We start from the raw sequence: 21,462 nt of genomic DNA, 5'->3' as shown, positions 1-21,462 counted from the left end.
CGGGTGGATCCATTACTTGAGCACTAAATGCCTAGCTTAATGGCTTTCAAGAAAGCGCTGCCAGGAAGACAACCCAGAAGTTTTAGAGTCATTTAAGAGTTATTTATTTCTGTTGAGTGCTTTTATATAGTTTAAAAACAAAAATAATAAAGAGGGGAAACCAAAACTTTTTCAAAAAGTAAAGTGAAAGTGAGAAAGACAAGCATTGTTGAAGTGGGAGAGCTCCTTGGACTTTGTTCATGCTCACCGAAACTTTGTGAATCTTGATTACAGAAACTTTTCATCAAAAATAATTATCCCCTTGTATAATTTCATTGTATTATAAAAATAATGTGCCAAGGTTTGCCTTTAGGATGTTTACAATGCTTGTTGGTTTGTACAGTGTAGGACAGAAACTTTGGCTGTAGTGCGCGATTTTACATTTTTAACTGGAACGTCAATTGGTTCTGATTCCTTTTTCACTGTCTTTCTGTACAACTTATTTATTTTTTCTAATTTTGATAGAATTTTTGGGATACCAGAAGTATTGTGAATGTTCAGATTGCTACAGACTGTTCTGTTTCTGACAGATTCTATTTTTGATCCATAGTTTGCTTGTTTTGATGAATCTATCAATTTATATCAGTGGATTAAGCCATGGAAAAGTTATATTACAGTAGACACAAAGCAAAAACAAGATATGAATTGGTTTGCTATAGTACTTAGAGTAGTGATTTTCTTTATTATACTAACGGATCTTACCGAGTTTTTGTTGGGGAACGTAGTAATTTCAAAAAAAAATCCTACGCACACGCAAGATCATGGTGATGGTATAGCAACGAGAGGGGAGAGTGTTGTCCACGTACCCTCGTAGACCGTAAGCGGAAGCGTTATGACAACGCGGTTGATGTAGTCATACGTCTTCACAATCCGACCGATCCAAGTACCGAACGTACGGCACCTCCGTGTTCAGCACACGTTCAGCTCGATGACGTTCCCCGGGCTCCAATCCAGCAAAGCGTCGGGGATGAGTTCCGTCAGCACGACGGCGTGGTGATGATGATGATGTTCTTCCGGTGCAGGGCTTCACCTAAACTCCGCGATGATATAACTGAGGTGGAATATGGTGGAGGGGGGCACCGCACACGGCTAAGAAACGATCCGTAGATCAACTTGTGTGTCCTAGGGTGCCCCCTGTCCCCGTATATAAAGGAGCCAAGGGGGAGGGGGCGGCCGGCCAAGGAGGGCGCGCCAAGGGGGAGTCCTACTCCCACCGGGAGTAGGACTCCCTTCTTTCCTAGTTGGAGTAGGAGAAGGGGGAAGGAGGAGGAAGAGGGGAAGGAAAGGGGGGGCGCCGCCCCCCTCTCGTTGTCCTATTCAGACTAGGGAGGGGAGGGGGCGCATCCCACCTCTTGCCTCCTCTCCTCTTCTCCCTTAGGGCCCATGAAGGCCCAATAACCCCCGGGAGGGTTCCGGTAACCCCCCCGGTACTCCGGTAAAATGCCGATTTCACCCGGAACACTTCCGATGTCCAAACATAGGCTTCCAATATATCAATCTTTATGTCTCGACCATTTCGAGACTCCTCGTCATGTCCGTGATCACATCCGGGACTCCGAACAAACTTCGGTACATCAAAACTTATAAACTCATAATAAAACTGTCATCGTAACGTTAAGCGTGCGGACCCTACGGGTTCGAGAACTATGTAGACATGACCTAGAACTATTCTCAGTCAATAACCAATAGCGGGACCTGGATGCCCATATTGGCTCCTACATATTCTACGAAGATCTTTATCGGTCAAACCGCATAACAACATACGTTGTTCCCTTTGTCATCGGTATGTTACTTGCCCGAGATTTGATCGTCGGTATTCAATACCTAGTTCAATCTCGTTACTGGCAAGTCTCTTTACTCGTTACGTAATGCATCATCCCGTAACCAACTCATTGGTCACATTGCTTGCAAGGCTTATAGTGATGTGCATTGCCGAGAGGGCCCAGAGATACCTCTCCGACAATCGGAGTGACAAAACCTAATCTCGAAATACGCCAACTCAACATGTACCTTCGGAGACACCTGTAGTGCTCCTTTATAATCACCCAGTTACGTTGTGATGTTTGGTAGTACCCAAAGTGTTCCTCCGGTAAACGGGAGTTGCATAATCTCATAGTTACAGGAACATGTATAAGTCATGAAGAAAGCAATAGCAATATACTAAACGATCAAGTGCTAGGCTAATGGAATGGGTCAAGTCAATCACATCATTCTCCTAATAATGTGATCCCGTTAATCAAATGACAACTCTTTTGTCCATGGTTAGGAAACATAACCATCTTTGATAAACGAGCTAGTCAAGTAGAGGCATACTAGTGACACTATGTTTGTCTATGTATTCACACATGTATTATGTTTCCGGTTAATACAATTCTAGCATGAATAATAAACATTTATCATGATATAAGGAAATAAATAATAACTTTATTATTGCCTCTAGGGCATATTTCCTTCAGTCTCCCACTTGCACTAGAGTCAATAATCTAGTTCACATCATCATGTGATTTAACACCAATATTCACATCTGTATGTGATTAATACCCATAGTTCACATCGTCATGTGATTAACACCCAAAGGGTTTACTAGAGTCAATAATCTAGTTCACATCGCTATGTGATTAACACCCAAAGAGTACTAAGGTATGATCATGTTTTGCTCGTGAGAGAAGTTTAGTCAACGGGTCTGCCATATTACAGAGTCGTGTGTATTTTGCAAATATTCTATGTCTACAATGCTTTGCACGGAGCTACTCTAGCTAATTGCTCCCACTTTCAATATGTATCCAGATTGAGACTTAGAGTCATCTGGATCGGTGTAAAAGCTTGCATCGATGTAACTCTTTACGACGAACTCTTTTATCACCTCCATAATCGAGAAACATATCCTTATTCTACTAAGGATAATTTTGACCAATGTCCAGTGATCTACTCCTAGATCACTATTGTACTCCCTTGCCAAACCAGGGCATAGTATACAATAGGTCAGGTCCATAGCATGGCATACTTTTATAGAACCTATGACTGATGCATAGGGAATGACTTTCATTCTCTTTCTATTTTCTGTCGTGGTCGGGTCTTGAGTCTTACTCAATTTCACACCTTTGCAACACAGGCAAGAACTCTTTCTTTGACTGTTCCATTTTGAACTATTTCAAAATCTTGACAAGGTATGTACTTATTGAAAAACTTATCAAGCGTCTTGATCTATCTCAATAGATCTTGATGCTCAATATGTAAGCAGCTTCACCGAGGTCTTTCATTGAAAAACTTTTTATTCAAGTATCCTTTTATGCTATCCAGAAATTCTATATCATTTCCAATCAACAATATGTCTTGCACATATAATATCAGAAATGCTACAGAGCTCCCACTCACTTTCTTGTAAATACAGGCCTTTTCAAAAGTCTGTATAAAACCATATGCTTTGATCAACTCATCATAGCGTATATTCCAACTCCGAGATGCTTGCACCAGTCCATTGATGGATCGTTGGAGCTTGCACATTTTGTTAGTACCTTTAGGATTAACAAAACCTTCTGGTTGCATCATATACAACTCTTCTTTAATAAATCCATTAAAGAATGTAGTTTTGACATCCATTTGCCAGATTTCATAACATGTGACAATTGCTAACATGATTTGGACAGACTTAAGCATCGCTACAGTTGAGAAAATCTCATTGTAGTCAACACCTTGAACTTGTCGAAAACCTTTTTGTGACAAGTCGAGCTTTGTAGATAGTAACACTACTATCAGTGTCCATCTTCCTCTTGAAGATCCATTTATTTAACATGGCTTGCTGATCATCGAGCAAGTCAATCAAAGTCCATACTTTGTTCTCATACATGGATCCTATCTCAGATTTCATGGCCTCAAGCCATTTCGCGGAATCTGGGCTCATCATCGCTTCCTCATAGTTCGTAGGTTCATCATGGTCTAGTAACATGACTTCTAGAACGGGATTACCGTACCACTTTGGTGCGGATCTTATTCTAGAAGACCTACGAGGTTCGGTAGTAACTTGATCTAAAGCTTCATGATCATCATCATTAACTTCCTCACTAATCGGTGTAGGCATCACTGGAACTGATTTCTGTGATGCACTACTTTCCAATTTGGGAGAAGGTACAATTACCTTATCAAGTTCTACTTTCCTCCCACTCACTTCTTTCGAGAGAAACTCCTTCTCTAGAAAGGATCCATCTTAGCAACGAATCTTGCTTTCGGATCTGTGATAGAAGGTGTACCCAATAGTTACCTTTTGGGCATTCTATGAAGACGCACTTATCAGATTTGGGTTCGAGCTTATCAGGTGAAAACTTTTTCACATAAGCATCACAGCCCCAAACTTTAAGAAACGACAACTTTGGTTTCTTGCCAAACCACAGTTCATAAGGCGTCGTCTCAACGGATTTTGATGGTGCCCTTTTTTAAAGTGAATGCAACTGTCTCTAATGCATAACCCCAAAACGATAGTGGTAAATTGGTAAGATACATCATAGATCGCACTATATCCAATAAAGTACTGTTATGACGTTCGAACACACCATTAAGCTGTGGTGTTCCAGGTGGCATGAGTTTGTGAAACTATTCCACACTGTTTTAATTGAAGACCAAACTCGTAACTCAAATATTTTGTCTCCGCGATCAAATTGCAGAAACTTTATTTTCTTGTTACGATCATTCTCCACTTCACTCTGAAATTCTTTGAACTTTCCAAATGTTTCAGACTTGTGCTTCATTAAGTAGATATACTCATATCTGCTCAAATCATCTTGTGAAGGTCAGAAAAATAACAATACCTGCCACAAGCATCAACACTCATTGGACCGCATACATCGTTATGTATTATTTCCAATAAGTCACTAGCTCGTTCCATTGTTCTAGAGAACGGAGTTTTAGTCATCTTGCCCATAAGGCACGGTTCACAAGCATCAAATGATTCATAACCAAGTGATACCAAAAATCCATCTTTATGGAGTTTCTTCATGCGCTTTACACCGATATGACCCAAACGGCAGTGCCACAAATATGTTGCACTATCATTATCAACTTTGCATCTTTTGGCATCAATATTATGAATATGTGTATCACTATGATCGAGATCCAACAAACAATTTTCATTGGGTGTATGACCATTGAAGGTTTTATTCATGTAAATAGAACAACAATTATTCTCTGACTTTAAATGAATAACCGTATTGCAATAAACATGATCAAATCATATTCATGCTCAACGCAAACGCCAAATAACATTTATTTAGGTTTAACACTAATCCCGAAAGTATAGGGAGTGTGCGATGATGATCATATCAATCTTGGAACCACTTCCAACACTCAACGTCACTTCCCCTTCAACTAGTCTCTGTTTATTCGGTAACTCCTGTTTCGAGTTACTAATATTTAGCAACCGAACAAGTATCAAATACTCAGGGGCTACTATAAACACTAGTAAAGTACACATCAATAACATGTATATCAAATATACCCTTGTTCACTTTGCCATCCTTCTTATCCACCAAATATTCAGGGCATCTTCGCTTCCAGTGACCATTTCCTTTGCAGTGTAAGCACTCAGTTTTAGGCTTTGGTCCAGCTTTGGGATTCTTCGCGGGAGTGACAACTTGCTTGTCATTCTGCTTGAAGTTCCCTTTCTTTCCCTTTGCCCCTTGAAACTAGTGATCTTGTAAACCATCAACACTTTATGCTCTTTCTTGATTTCTACCTTCGTTGTTTTCAACATCACAAAGAGCTCGGGAATCATTTTCGTCATCCCTTGCATACTATAGTTCATCACAAAGTTCTACTAACTTGGTGATGGTGACTAGAGAACTCTGTCAATCACTATCTTATCTGGAAGATTAACTCCCACTTGATTCAAGCGATTGTAGTACCCAGACAGTCTGAGCACATGCTCACTAGTTGAGCGATTCTCCTCCATCTTTTAGCCATAGAACTTGTTGGAGACTTCATATCTCTCAACTCGGGTATTTGCTTGAAATATTAACTTCAACTCCTGGAACATCTCATATGGTCCATGACGTTCAAAACGTCTTTGAAGTCCCGATTCTAAGCCATTAAGCATGGTGCACTAAACTATCAAGTAGTCATCATATTGAGCTAGCCAAACGTTCATAACGTCTGCATCTGCTCCTGCAATAGGTCTGTCACCTAGCGGTGCATCAAGGACATAATTCTTTTGTGCAGCAATGAGGATAAACCTCAGATCACGGACCAAGTCCGCATCATTGCTACTAACATCTTTCAACTTAGTTTTCTCTAGGAACACATATAAAAACATAGGGAAGCAACAACGCGAGCTATTGATCTACAACATAATTTGCAAAATACTACCAGGACTAAGTTCATGATAAATTAAAGTTCAGTTAATCATATTACTTAAGAACTCCCACTTAGACAGACATCTCTCTAGTCATCTAAGTGATCACGTGATCCAAATCAACTAAACCATGTCCGATCATCACGTGAGATGGAGTAATTTTCAATGGTGAACATCAATATGTTGATCATATCTACTATATGATTCATGCTCGACCTTTCGGTCTCCGTGTTCCGAGGCCATATCTGTACATGCTAGGCTCGTCAAGTTTAACCCGAGTATTCCGCGTGTGCAACTGTTTTGCACCCGTTGTATTTGAACGTAGAGCCTATCACACCCGATCATCACGTGGTGTCTCAGCATGAAGAACTTTCGCAACGGTGCATACTCAGGGAGAACACTTCTTGATAATTACTGAGAGATCATCTTAAAATGCTACCGTCAATCAAAGCAAGATAAGATGCATAAAGGATAAACATCACATGCAATCAATATAAGTGATATGATATGGCCATCATCATCTTGTGCTTGTGATCTCCATCTTCGAAGCACCATCGTGATCACCATCGTCACCGGCGCGACACCTTGATCTCCATCGTAGCATCGTTGTCGTTACGCCATCTATTGCTTCTACGACTATCGCTACCGCTTAGTGATAAAGTAAAGCAATTACAGGGCGTTTGCATTTCATACAATAAAGCGACAACCATATGGCTCCTGCCAGTTGCCGATAACTTCGGTTACAAAACATGATCATCTCATACAATAAAATATAGCATCACGTCTTGACCATATCACATCACAACATGCCCTGCAAAAACAAGTTAGACGTCCTCTACTTTGTTGTTGCAAATTTTACGTGGCTGCTACGGGCTTAGCAAGAACCGTTCTTACCTACGCATCAAAAACACAACGATAGTTCGTCAATTTAGTGCTGTTTTAACCTTCGCAAGGACCGGGCGTAGCCACACTCGATTCAGCTAAAGTGAGAGAGACAGACACCCGCCAGCCACCTTTAAGCACAAGTGCTCGTAATGGTGAAACCAGTCTCGCGTAAGCGTACACATAATGTCGGTCCGGGCCGCTTCATCTCACAATACCGCCGAACCAAAGTATGACATGCTGGTAAGCAGTATGACTTGTATCGCCCACAACTCACTTGTGTTCTACTCGTGCATATAACATCAATGCATAAAACCTAGGCTTTGATACCACTGTTGGGGAACGTAGTAATTTCAAAAAAAAATCCTACGCACACGCAAGATCATGGTGATGGTATAGCAACGAGAGGGGAGAGTGTTGTCCACGTACCCTCGTAGACCGTAAGCGGAAGCATTATGACAACACAGTTGATGTAGTCGTACGTCTTCACAATTCGACCGATCCAAGTACCGAACGTACGGCACCTCCGTGTTCAGCACACGTTCAGCTCGATGATGTTCCCCGGGCTCCAATCCAGCAAAGCGTCGGGGATGAGTTCCGTCAGCACGACGTCATGGTGACGATGATCATGTTCTTCTGGCACAGGGCTTCGCCTAAACTCCGCGACGATATGACCGAGGTGGAATATTGTGGAGGGGGGCACCGCACACGGCTAAGGAATGATCCGTAGATCAACTTGTGTGTCCTAGGGTGCCCCCCTGCCCCCGTATATAAAGGAGCCAAGGGGGAGGGGGCGGCCGGCCAAGGAGGGCGCGCCAAGGGGGAGTCCTACTCCCACCGGGAGTAGGACTCCCTTCTTTCCTAGTTGGAGTAGGAGAAGGGGGAAGGAGGAGGAAGAGGGGAAGGAAAGGGGGGGCGCCGCCCCCCTCTCCTTGTCCTATTCGGACTAGGGAGGGGAGGGGGCGCAGCCCACCTCTTGCCTCCTCTCCTCTTCTCCCTTAGGGCCCATGAAGGCCCAATAACCCCCGGGAGGGTTCCGTTAACCCCCCGGTACTCCGGTAAAATGCCGATTTCACCCGGAACACTTCCGATGTCCAAACATAGGCTTCCAATATATCAATCTTTATGTCTCGACCATTTCGAGACTCCTCGTCATGTCCGTGATCACATCCGAGACTCCGAACAAACTTCGGTACATCAAAACTTATAAACTCATAATAAAACTGTCATCGTAACGTTAAGCGTGCGGACCCTACGGGTTCGAGAACTATGTAGACATGACCTAGAACTATTCTCAGTCAATAACCAATAGCGGGACCTGGATGCCCATATTGGCTCCTACATATTCTACGAAGATCTTTATCGGTCAAACCGCATAACAACATACGTTGTTCCCTTTGTCATCGGTATGTTACTTGCCCGAGATTTGATCGTCGGTATTCAATACCTAGTTCAATCTCGTTACCGGCAAGTCTCTTTACTCGTTACGTAATGCATCATCCCGTAACCAACTCATTGGTCACATTGCTTGCAAGGCTTATAGTGATGTGCATTGCCGAGAGGGCCCAAAGATACCTCTCCGACAATCGGAGTGACAAAACCTAATCTCGAAATACGCCAACTCAACATGTACCTTCAGAGACACCTGTAGTGCTCCTTTATAATCACCCAGTTACGTTGTGATGTTTGGTAGTACCCAAAGTGTTCCTCCGGTAAACGGGAGTTGCATAATCTCATAGTTACAGGAACATGTATAAGTCATGAAGAAAGCAATAGCAATATACTAAACGATCAAGTGCTAGGCTAATGGAATGGGTCAAGTCAATCACATCATTCTCCTAATAATGTGATCCCGTTAATCAAATGACAACTCTTTTGTCCATGGTTAGGAAACATAACCATCTTTGATAAACGAGCTAGTCAAGTAGAGGCATACTAGTGACACTATGTTTGTCTATGTATTCACACATGTATTATGTTTCCGGTTAATACAATTCTAGCATGAATAATAAACATTTATCATGATATAAGGAAATAAATAATAACTTTATTATTGCCTCTAGGGCATATTTCCTTTAGTTTTTTGTTGAAGTTTGGTGTGGATGAAGTGTCTAAACGAGGAGGTCTCGATATGAGGAAAAGAAAGAGAGGCAAGAGCTCAAGCTTGGGGATGACCAAGGCACCCCAAGTAAATATTCAAGGAGACTCAAGCGTCAAGCTTGGGGATGCCCCGGAAGGCATCCCCTCTTTCCTCAACAAGTATCGGTATGTTTTCGTATTCGTTTCGCTTATGCATTATGTGCAAGTCTTGGAGTGTCTTTTGCATTTAGTTTTCACTTTTATTTTATGCACCATGCTAGTATGAGATAGTCCTTGGTTAATTTATAGAATTCTCATTGCACTTCACTTAAATATTTTGAGTATGGCTTTATAGAATGCTTCATGTGCTTCACTTATATCATTTGAAGTTTGGATTGCCTGTTTCTCTTCACATAGAAAACCGCCATTTGTAGAATGCTCTTTTTCTTCACTTATATTTGTTAGAGCGTGGGCATATCTTTTGTAGAAAGAATTAAACTCTCTTGCTTCACTTATATCTATTTAGAGAGATGACAGGAATTGGTCATTCACATGGTTAGTCATAAAATCCTACATAAACTTGTAGATCGCTGAATATGATATGTTTGATTCCTTGCAATAGTTTTGCGATATAAAGATGGTGATATTAGAGTTATGCTAGTGGGTGGTTGTGGATTGTAGAGACACTTGTGTTGAGGTTTGCAGGCCCCGTAGCATGCACGTATGGTAACCGTTGTGTGACAAGTTTGAAGCGTGGGGTGTTTCTTTGATTGTCTTCCTTATGAGTGGCAGTCGGGGACGAGCGATGGCTTTTCCTACCAATCTATCCCCCTAGGGGCATGCGTAGTAGTACTTTGCTTCGAGGGCTAATAAACTTTTGCAATAAGTATATGAGTTCTTTATGACTAATGTGAGTCCATGGATTATACGCACTTTTATCTTTCCATCATTGCTAGCCTCTTCGGTACCGTGCATTGCCCTTTCTCACCTCGAGAGTTGGTGCAAATTTCGCCGGTGCATCCAAACCCCGTGATATGATACGCTCTATCAAACATAAGCCTCATTATATCTTCCTCAAAACAGCCACCATACCTACCTATCATGGCATTTCCGTAGCCATTCCGAGATATATTGCCTTGCAACTTCCATCATCATCATATACATGACTTGAGCATTTATTGTCATATTGCTTTGCATGATCGTAAGATAGCTAGCATGATGTTTTCATGGCTTGTCCATTTTTTGATGTCATTGCTACGCTAGATCATTGCACATCCTGGTACACCGCCAGAAGCATTCATATAGAGCCATATCTTTGTTCTAGTATCGAGTTGTAATATTGAGTTGTAAGTAAATAAAAGTGTGATAATCATCATTATAGAACATTGCCCCATGAAAAAAAAGAAAAAGAAAAAAAAGGAAAGGCCAAAGAAGCCTAAATAAAAAGGGGGCCAAAGAAGCCCGCAAAAAGAAAAAAAAGAAAAAAATAAAAAAAATAAAAAAAATAAAAGGGGCAATGCTACTATCCTTTTTCCACACTTGTGCTTCAAAGTAGCACCATGTTCTTCATGTAGAGAGTCTATTATGTTGTCACTTTCATATACTAGTGGGAATTTTTCATTATAGAACTTGGTTTGTATATTCCAACGATGGGCTTCGGCTCAAATGCCCCAGGTCTTCATGAGCAAGCAAGTTGGATGCACACCCACTTAGTTTCTTTTGTTGAGCTTTCATACATTTATAGCTCTTAGTGCATCCGTTGCATGACAATCCCTACTCCTCACATTGAATTCAATTGATGGGCATCTCCATAGCCCGTTGATTAGCCGCGTCGATGTGAGACTTTCTCCCTTTTTGTCTTCTCTGCATAACCTCCATCATTATATTCTATTCCACCTATAGAGCTATATCCATGGCTTGCGCTCATGTATTGCGTGAGGGTTGAAAAAGCTGAAGCGCGTTAAAAAGTATGAACCGATTGCTCGGCTCATCAGGGTTGTGCATGATGGGAGCATTTTGTGTGACGAAAATGAAGCATGGCCAAACTGTATGATTTTGTAGGGATAAGCTTGCTTTGGCCTTGTTGTTTTGAAAAGACATGATTGCTTTATTAGTACGCTCGAAGTATTATTGTTTTTTATGTCAAATGATAGACTATTGCTTTGAATCACTCGTGTCTTAATATTCATGCCATGATTAGACATATGATCAAGATTATGCTAGGTAGCATTCCACATCAAAAATTATCTTTTTTATCATTTACCTACTCGAGGACGAGCAGGAATTAAGCTTGGGGATGCTGATACGTCTCCGTCGTATCTATAATTTTTTATTGTTCCATGCCAATATTCTTCAACTTTCATATACTTTTGGCAACTTTTTATACTATTTTTGGAACTAACATATTGATCCAGTGCCCAGTGCCAGTTCCTGTCTATTGCATATTTTTTGTTTTGCGGAAACCCAATATCAAACGGAGTCCAAACGGGATAAAAATGGACGGAGATTTTTTTAGAATATTTATGATTTTTGGGAAGTAAAATCAACACGAAACAATGTCCGGGGTGGCCACGAGACAGGGGGCCGCGCCCCATGGAGGCAAGCGCGCCCTGGGCTCTCGTGGGACACCCATAAGGCAGTTGACGCTCTTCTTTTGGCGCAAGAAAGCTAATTTTATGAGAAAGATCTGGGCAAAAGATTCACCCCAATCGGAGTTATGGATCTCCAGATATAAAAGAAACGATGAAGGGGTAGAATCAGAGAACGCAGAAACAGAGAGATAGATCCAATCTCGGAGGGGCTCTCGCCCCTCCCACGCCATAGGAGCCAAGGACCAGAGGGGAAACCATTCTCCCATCTAGGGAGGAGGTCAAGGAAGAAGAAGAAGAAGGGGGCCTCTCCCCCCTTGCTTCCGGTGGCGCCGGAACGCCGCCGGGGGCCATCATCATCACCGCGATCTTCACCAACACCTCCGCCATCTTCACCAACATCTCCATCACCTTCCCCCATCTATATCCATCGGTCCACTCTCCTGCAACCCGTTGTACCCTCTACTTGAACATGGTGCTTTATGCTTCATATTATTATCCAATGATGTGTTGCCATCCTATGATGTCTAAGTAGATTTTCGTTGTCCTATCGGTGATTGATGAATTGCTATGATTGGTTTGAGTTGCATATTTTATTATTGGTGCTGTCCTATGGTGTCCTCCGTGTCGCGCAAGCATGAGGAATTCCCGATGTAGGGTGTTGCAATGCGTTCATGATTCACTTATAGTGGGTTGCGTGAGTGACTGAAACACAAACCCGAGTAAGTAGATTGTTGCGTATGGGATAAAGGGGACTTGATACTTTAATGCTATGGTTGGGTTTTGCCTTAATGAATCTTTAGTATTTGCGGATGCTTGCTAGAGTTTCAATCATAAGTGCATATGATCCAAGAAGAGAAAGTATGTTAGCTTATGCCTCTCCCTCAAATAGAATTGCAATAGTGATTACCGGTCTAGTAACGTAGTCAATTGCTTAGGGACAATTCCACAACTCCTACCACCACTTTTCCACACTCGTTTTATTTACTTTATTGCATCTTTATCTAAACAGCCCCTAGTTTATGTTTATGTGCTCTTTATTATCTTGCAAACCTATCCTATCACACCTACAAAGTACTTCTAGTTTCATACTTGTTCTAGGTAAAGCGAACGTCAAGCGTGCGTAGAGTTGTATTGGTGGTCGATAGAACTTGAGGGAATATTTATTCTACCTTTAGCTCCTCGTTGGGTTCGACACTCTTACTTATCGAAAACTGTTGCGATCCCCTACACTTGTGGGTTATCACGGTACCAATACGTGTCGATGTTCTGGTTCGTGCCGGTGATCGGGTCGAGGCAGAAGACTTTCCACGCTTCGGCGAGGCACTCATCTTCCTTGGTCGCCCACTTGATGTGCGGCTCGTCGGTCTTGGCCGCCCCTTTCTTCTTCTTCTTCTTCTTCTTCTTCTTCTTCTTCTTCTTCTTCTTCTTGCCTTTCCTCGTCGGCGTCGGCTCCTCCTCCTCCTCATCCTCCTCCGGCTCTTCCTCGCCGTAGCCGAGCTCACCGTCCATGTCACCGAGATCAATCGAGCCGTCTTGGGTAGTGAACCTTGGGGGAAGCGGCGGCGGCAGCCGAGCCGGCTGCGATGATATCTTCCATGTTGGCCTCCGTCGCGTCGGCGTTGCCAAGATGCGACGAGGAGGAGGCTTGTGAGTAGAGTCCGCGGTGGAGAAGTGGCATCGGGGAGGCTGCGTAGTCCGGCGGCGAGTATGTGTATGGAGGGTACTACACGCCTGCGAAAGTGGGCGAGGGCGTGCGCTGGACCGGGCGCCCATGGAGGAAGGTGATGTTGGGGTTGAAACCGTTGTGAACGTCGCCGTCGGCATAGCCTGGCGATGGCGTGCTCCATGAGTGCGGCGACGATGAGAAGTCGGCCGGAGATCCGACACTTTGCTGGCTATAGGCCACGTGCGGGCCATGGCCGCCGGGTGGATTCATCATCCCCGCGCGAGCCGCCTTGGCTTGCTCGGCAGTCGAGCGCTCCGCCTGCTCCGCAGCCGCCGTGGCCGCGAGCGTCGCCCTCTCCCTGGCCTTCTTGGTTCTGTTGCGCCTATCGGCAGTGATGGCCTCCCGACGCTGCACTTCCGCCTTCCAGTCGGCGTTGGTCATGCTCGGGGGCTTGGACGACGACGCCCTCTGCTTCCTCTGCTTCAGTTGGGCGATAGCGGCGGCTGTGGGATCCGTCGCGGCGCGGGGGATCACGTACTTCTTCGGCGGCATGGCGGTCGGCTTGGAAGGAAGGAGGTGGAGTTTGGCGGGAGGAATGGAGAATGATAGGGAAGCCGAGGGGGGAAGCGGGAGGAAATGGCGGGAAAGGGGCCTCCTCTCGCTGACAGAGCGGCCCCATGTCCCTTTTCGCTTCTGCCGGCGCCCCCAGGCGACACCCGGGCGCTTGGGTTCGGGGCGGGATCGCCGGCTCTTGATTTGGCCCAAACCGGCGCTAAATGAGGTCCTGGGGATGCGACTGGGCCGATTTTCGGCCACCGGCGCTAAAAATTCACTGGGGAAGGGGGGGTCTTGTTGGGAGCGCGGCTAGAGATGCTCTAACATAAGGGCATGTACAGAGGTAGCAGCACCAAGCGGTGGTCTCATCCCATCCACATAGATTTGTAGCTATAAGACCACCATTTGAACATTTACCACCCAATGGAAGCAGTGGTTTGAGGTATAACAGGAGCCAAGGTCCTCTACTTCACTTTATCAGACCGCGACCGCAAGATGAGAGGAGCCAAGGTGCCCTCCAACTATTTCGCAGGCGAGCGCTGGCGTAATCCTGTGACTTTTGGCAGTTGAGGAAGCGGCCTCCTTTGCAGGATCCCGCTTGTGTCTGCAAGCCATACCTTTTGACAAACTGGACCATCCAATCCTACGTGGAGTGCTGGAGCAGCTATCAAACCTGGAGAGTTGGCCATGACCTAAGTAGTATCATGCACTTGAGACTCGCAAACATGCTTATATGATAGGCAATTAAAGAAGAGAGATGATTATAGTAACATAGGTAGATACCGTAACATAATAAATGTTATGCTACCATGTATTATGCATGGCAATAAATAAGACCATCTATAATACTAATATATATGATACTATGCACTATAGATGTAGTATCATACACAAGTATATGATACTCTCCACTATGACTAGCCTTAGGGAAGCCCCACCGTCTTGTGTCTGACATGGCACGACCTGTTACCAAAGATTAAGTGGCCCAGCCAAGCCTAGTACAGCCTCAAAATCAAGTGCTCTAAGAAAATAGATGGTATAAATTTTAATACTAGGAGTACTCCCTCCATTCCGTTATACAAGGTCATTATAAAAAAAATACATTTTCATCTATACAAGGCCACTAACAATAATCGGGCCAAAAATTAATGATGTTTTCTCGTACTAGCAACTTATTTAATACTTGCATGCATGTAATCATAATGACATTGTGCTACTTCCTTCCCGTTCCTTCCTTGCATGCAGACCCCGGTTAACAAAAAGAAAAGTTGGCTTCCTTGCATGCAGACCCCGGTTAACAAAAAGAAAAGTTGACTTATAAAGCAGTCATTAAATTTTACCTTGGTACATGTAATCTGAGTTTGTGGCCTTGTATAAGGGAATGGATGGAGTTTGTGGCCTTGTATAAGGGAATGGATGGAGTTTGTGGCCTTGTACAACGGAATGGCCCTGGTACTAAAAGAAATTCAGCTGAGACAAGCACAAAATTTCACAATTTATATACTACTCCCTCTGTAAAGAAATATAAGAGCATTTAGACTTTAGTGATCTAAACGCTCTTATATTTCTTTATGGAGGGAGTATGTCATACACAAAGGCCAAATAATCCCAAAGTAGTAGATTTGAAAATATTTCTATTGCACATAATATCATGTATCAAGCACCAACCACCAAGGAACTGCTTGCTATTGAAATCATGTATCTTGTACCAGGGAACCTTTTTGTCCACCACATGAGTTTGTCGAAATAAATACGACAAAACTGTCCTCTTGCTAAGGTAGTTAACAACACAGGAGTACATGGTGAAACGAGTGAACTCAGATGAGCTTCTTCTTCTGGAAGAAGCCTTGCAAATGCCATAACTGCAGAGCGGAGACCACAACGCACACGCCCAGAGACAAGATGCTGAACCACGCAACCCTAGAATTTGTTTTCTCACTCACTTCCCGCATCTCCGCTTCCCTGCATAAACATATCAAGATCACGCATTATGTCATGCATTGCCCGTTCAAAATGTAAGTAAAGCTAGTAGTTCTGTTTGTCTATGTCCCAAACATCTCATCCAGTACAAAAACAGTGACCACCTAAGAGTTTCAAATAGCAGTTCAATATAACACTTTCCTAAGACAGATGAAGATGAGACCAGTAGGTTCTGTTTCACAATGTTTTAGCTTTACAGTCACCAATTTTTCTGTAAATCATTTCGTTGAAAGCATATTTATTTACATACATAAAACATCCAACTGGAAATAGTACAGACTACAGAACACCTGGCGCAGCATAGCATAACAACCGCAGTCTATTATCTGGCTATTAAAACACATACTCCCTCCGTTCCAAAATAGATGAGAAGGTTGTCAGAATCGCGATTCTATTATACGATGCTACAACTTTACGATCCAAACTAACCCATCTCATTCTACGATTTTAGCTCATAGAATCTACGTTTTTACGATCCTGATAGTGAAGATTCTACGATTTGCGGTCCTACCATCAGAGCTCCGATCCGATTCAAAATCACGATTCTGACAACCTTGGATGACCCAACTTTGTACTAAAGTTAGTACAAAGTTGAGTCATCTATTTTGGAACGGAGGGAGTACAAAAGTAGAATAGATAACTTGCCTTGCTTTGAGATATAATAAGTTATGATGAATGGATTCCACTGCAGCTTCAAGTTTCGCGAGCTCTAATTCAACACCCTGAACACATAAAAATTTCAGATTAGAAATAATCAGGAACAAAAAACAATGCATTACATTGAAGTATAGTGCCATTTGGATTAGGTGCATTTAAATAATTGACACACCTCAATTTTCTCCTTCTTGGCAACAGAGTCCCAGTCCTTTGTTGCAATCCCTATCTTCCAATCAAGATTCAGAGATACTCCTGATCCTTTCTCTGCGCTGTCTAGCCAGAAGCAAGCAAGGTAGTTTCCAGCTTCTGAAGTTGTAAATGCAAATTGGCCCACTGTGGCATTTTCTTTCTGATGTACAGTATTGCCATATGGTGAGGTAACCTACACAAAACACAAACATGGACAATACAAATGAGCCAGTAAGCAAGAAAAAAAATAGTCTTCAGAAATCATCATTTCTAAGAAATCTTCCATAAGACTAACTGATATATGTAGATGCTATGCTAATTATGCGTGTGATAACTAGCAAAAAAGGTTATCATACTCATACACACTTAGCATGCCAAAGCACCATTTAGCCACCGCAAAAGTTTTACATTAGAAAACATAGTCACCACAAAAGTACAATACAACATCCATGTGTTGCTTGCAGAATTCTTGGACATATGAACGACAAAGTTGTGAACGTGTGGCTAATCCCAGTTACCGGTACTTTTTTCCAGTTATTATGAGCTACAATACACATGTATCATGAATCTCTGAATCCCTGTATTGCGCAAAACACATCATGAATCTGAAATCTGAAGTTCTCCTTATCTACAACAGAATGGATGAGAAGTGGGACAGTATGTCATCTCCTGTGTGTTCACCCGTATGCCCACATGCAAACATGATTGCATCTTACCAGAATCTCATCAGCCCATCCATGGCAGTGATAATGAATAACAATCCACCCCTCGCTTGTTTTCTCTTGTTATGGTTAACCCCAATCATCTTTAATTAGTCTCAGTACCTACGACCATGCTATTCTAATAATGGGATGCCAGGTGCCCAAAGAGAAGGTTGTCCTGCAGCTGCAGGTCACGTTACTTAGGATATTGCTACATGCATAGAAATTATCAATCCACAACATGTTGCCCCGATAGGAAGTGGCACTTTGAGTCAATTCGCATCAAGTCCACCCAGTCTAGCTCAACGGGTCAAACCTCAGCTGGTTCCTCCAGAACAAAGCACTGGAGCATATGAGCAAATTCATCACAAACTACTGGATTAACAGCATTTAACCTTACCATAATCCACATAACACAGACCCTATGCACCAAATTACACTAAATGTAAAACTTTTGCCTGTTGACTTCTCTAGGAAATGTTAACTTGAACTGGTCCGTTTTCTCTTCTATTCTCTCAATTCTTCTAAAAACGCCCAAATTCAATTGGCACGGAGGCTCTGATTTTGACTCAAAAAGTTCAATCCACCAACTAAACTTAATAACACAAATAATTAGAACAAGCTAGTATCTGTCGCGCCCAAATCCGCCTACGCATGGATCCCAACACGCGAGAGTTCACCCGTCCAGATCAAGATCAAACCGCTGGAACCAGAAAAGCAAGCACGCGAAGACAAAGGGAGGGGATCGCGCCGCGCTTACCTTGACGGCGACGGTGGGATGGGCGGTGGCGTGGGCCTCGTACATGAGCATGTAGTCCGCGACCACCACCACGTTGGGCTGGATCTCCTCGGAGACGCACTTGGTCCCCGTGGGCGGCAGGTCGAGCCACACCGCCTCCGCGCACAGCATCATCAGCGCCGCCACGAGCGCACCAACCACCAGCGCCGGCCGGGTCGCCGCTCCCGCTGCCGCCGCCATATGCTCCGATCTGGGCGACCCTGTCTGTCCGAGTCTCCGGTTGGGGAAATCGTGTGGAGCTTGGACTAGCGTTGGACGGGAGTAATGGCGTGGGGTTGGCCCGGGGGAGGGTCTTTTTGGAATTATGTACTTCCCGTTCGGGTGCACGCGAAGAAATTCCTTACCCACGCGACATGCTGCCTTTTTTTTTTTGGGCAACACGCGAGACGTGCTGCCTTCGGCCCGGGGAGCGCCGGTTTCTAGTACTGTTTTCGCAGAAGGCACAGCTAGTGGTCTGGACCATCTGTATCGCCTGTAATGGGCTCGGAAGGCTCGCTATGGTTTTGTGAAGAACCGGTTTCTTCTTCTTTTTTGGGCAGGTTTTGTTCATTTTTTATTTTCGTTTTAAATTTGAATTTAAAATTCCATGCACTTTTAAAAAGAATCGTGAACATTTTTCAAAGCGGTGAAATTTTTCCAAATTCGTTTTTTCTAATTCATCAACATTTTTTATTGAGATTATGAACATTTTTTTTAGTTCGTGAGATTTTTAAAATTCTTGAACTTTTCTTAATTCATGATTTTTTTGAATTTGTGAACACTTTTAAATTTTTGAACTTTTCAAACTCGGGAACATTTTATTTGAATTTGTGAACACTTTTAAATTTTTGAACTTTTCAAACTCGGGAATATTTCATTTGAATTTGTAGACTTTTTAACATCTACCAAAAAGCCAAGAGCTATTTTTTTAGCTAGCAAGCTAAACCACACGAGCAAAATAGCGAGAGCGACGCTAATGGACAGCGGCTCAACAACCATCCTCATGGGTGATGGTTCCCCAATCGACGTTATAAGTGATGAGGAGGAGCACCCTGTGCTGGCTGCATTGGACTATGCACTTGAACAAACTGTGCTTCATGCATCAAGCACAAAACCGAGCTTCTTCACTGAAATTCCTATGGGCCAAATCATGTTGTGGTCATCCTAGATGGAACTCCACCAAGACCAAGAATTGCAAAGATCAATGTCGGCGCAGGGATATATAAGAATATGTGTGTTGGTTTGCTGGTGGCAGTGGCAAGAGATGACAACGGTGTCTTCTTCGGAGCATCTACACTGTTCTTCGAGGAATTGTCCTATCTGTAAACCCTCAAAGCATTGGCATGTTGAGAGGCGTTGTAGCAGAATATCCCCTATTACATAACATCACAGTTGCAAGAGATTGTTGGGTTGTTGTGACGATTCTTCAGGCATCGTCATCGATTTTGTATGGACACATTTTTATGGAGATACAAGGGAGGGATAAGGCTTTTCGGGAAGTTCATTTCGTGCATGAGAACATGAAGTCAAAAAATATGCTCATAACCTAGCTCATAGCGCTTCGTACCTTCAGTTGGTCATAATATTTGGCCAAGGAAATTTGTATTTATCAAACTATCATTAACTAATAAAGAGTAGGTGCACTCTACAAATTGTGTTATGGTCAACGCGTTCAAGAAGGTCTCTGTCCGTGGCACAGTGATATAAATTTTTGTGATAGCATCTGGTTTTCTCCTACAGTAGATCGCAAGATATTACATCATCACAATGTCGAGCTCGATTTCATCTGAGGAGGAGTGGGAGGCAATGGTTGATATATACTTAACGGTGGCCCCAACACTGACGAGTAGAAGGAGGTGAGCACGTACAAGGTGGATAAGGTGGTCAAAAAGAAGACGAATAAAATAAGGTTTTTGGGCTGCCGTGGGGCGAGCTAGGCATGATCCTGACTCACAAACGAGACGAAATGGCTTCAAAACTCACATGAGAGAGAATTTCATGATGGATATGCAAACACCAAATATAATCATGCAAAGGCAAATGGCAGACATAGGAAAATTACTATTGAAAATTGCAACAAGATGATGTGTTGATTCAAGGACTGAAAACCCTTAAGCTATACATCACCAATTTTTATAACAACATGTTCGGTGAGCACGAGTTTTCTTCCATAACTACAAACCATGTTGGAGTAGAATAGTTGACTAGAGAAGAGCAAGCTTTTTTAACTATAAGTTTTTCTATGGAAGAACTGCAGACAAAAGTTTTTAGCATGGAATCTAACAAACCAGATAGGCCAGATGAGTTTAATATTGAGTTTTACCAGAAATTCTGGGAAATCATCAAGATTGTCATGTTTGCCTTGATAGAACATCTCTATGATAATGAAATGGATATTGATAGACTTGACTATGGTGTTATCACACTGATACCAAAGGACGGTGATATTGAAAGAATTCAAAAGTATAGGCCAATATGTCTCTTGAATCTTGTCTTTGAGATAATCACCAAGGTCATGGTTAAACACTGATTGCAGTCATAAAGGGGGAAATTAGATGTTCTCAAACAACCTTCCTAAAAGGGAGATACAACTTTGAGGGGATACTGATTCCCCATGAAACACTAAAAAACTGGATAGAAAAAAGAGTCTATGGCGTCCTTTTAAAACTGACTTTGGAAAAGGTTTTGACATGGTCAAATGCCATTCTCTCCTCCAAACTTGGAACTGAAAGGTTTCCCTCCAAATGGAATACATTTTCATTTTAGTAATCCAGTATCACATTGCGTCCATAGGCATGCCACTACTACCAAAAGGGGACGAGGATGTGGTAATGAGACTTTTGCTCCATGTGCTTAAAGATGAAACTTGAAAAGCTTGTCAAAATCCTTCAAAGTTTCCACTGTAGACCTAGTGCCATTCATCTCGGTGTTTTTGAAGCACTTCCACTCGAAACCACCTAATCATCAAGATATAATCGATGGACAAACCCTATTCAATCCAAGCC

General features: G+C 42.9%; 1 protein-coding gene across 1 annotated transcript; it reads right to left on the bottom strand.

The window, feature by feature from the left end:
- Window positions 1–15,769: 15,769 nt before the first annotated feature.
- LOC123159397 (transmembrane emp24 domain-containing protein p24delta3) lies at window positions 15,770–18,769 on the bottom strand. The gene is made up of 4 exons (XM_044577222.1): window positions 18,440–18,769; window positions 16,962–17,171; window positions 16,778–16,854; window positions 15,770–16,114 (listed from the first exon to the last, which is right to left on the bottom strand). The coding sequence occupies exons 1-4, from the start codon at window positions 18,656–18,658 to the stop codon at window positions 15,970–15,972; spliced, it is 651 nt and encodes a 216-aa protein (XP_044433157.1). The 5' UTR covers window positions 18,659–18,769; the 3' UTR covers window positions 15,770–15,969.
- Window positions 18,770–21,462: the final 2,693 nt, after the last annotated feature.

Source organism: Triticum aestivum, chromosome 7B, assembly GCF_018294505.1.
Source record: "Triticum aestivum cultivar Chinese Spring chromosome 7B, IWGSC CS RefSeq v2.1, whole genome shotgun sequence".
Taxonomy (NCBI): Eukaryota; Viridiplantae; Streptophyta; class Magnoliopsida; order Poales; family Poaceae; genus Triticum; species Triticum aestivum.
Note: the sequence above shows the minus strand (reverse complement) of the source record. Positions and strands in the feature narration are given on the sequence as shown.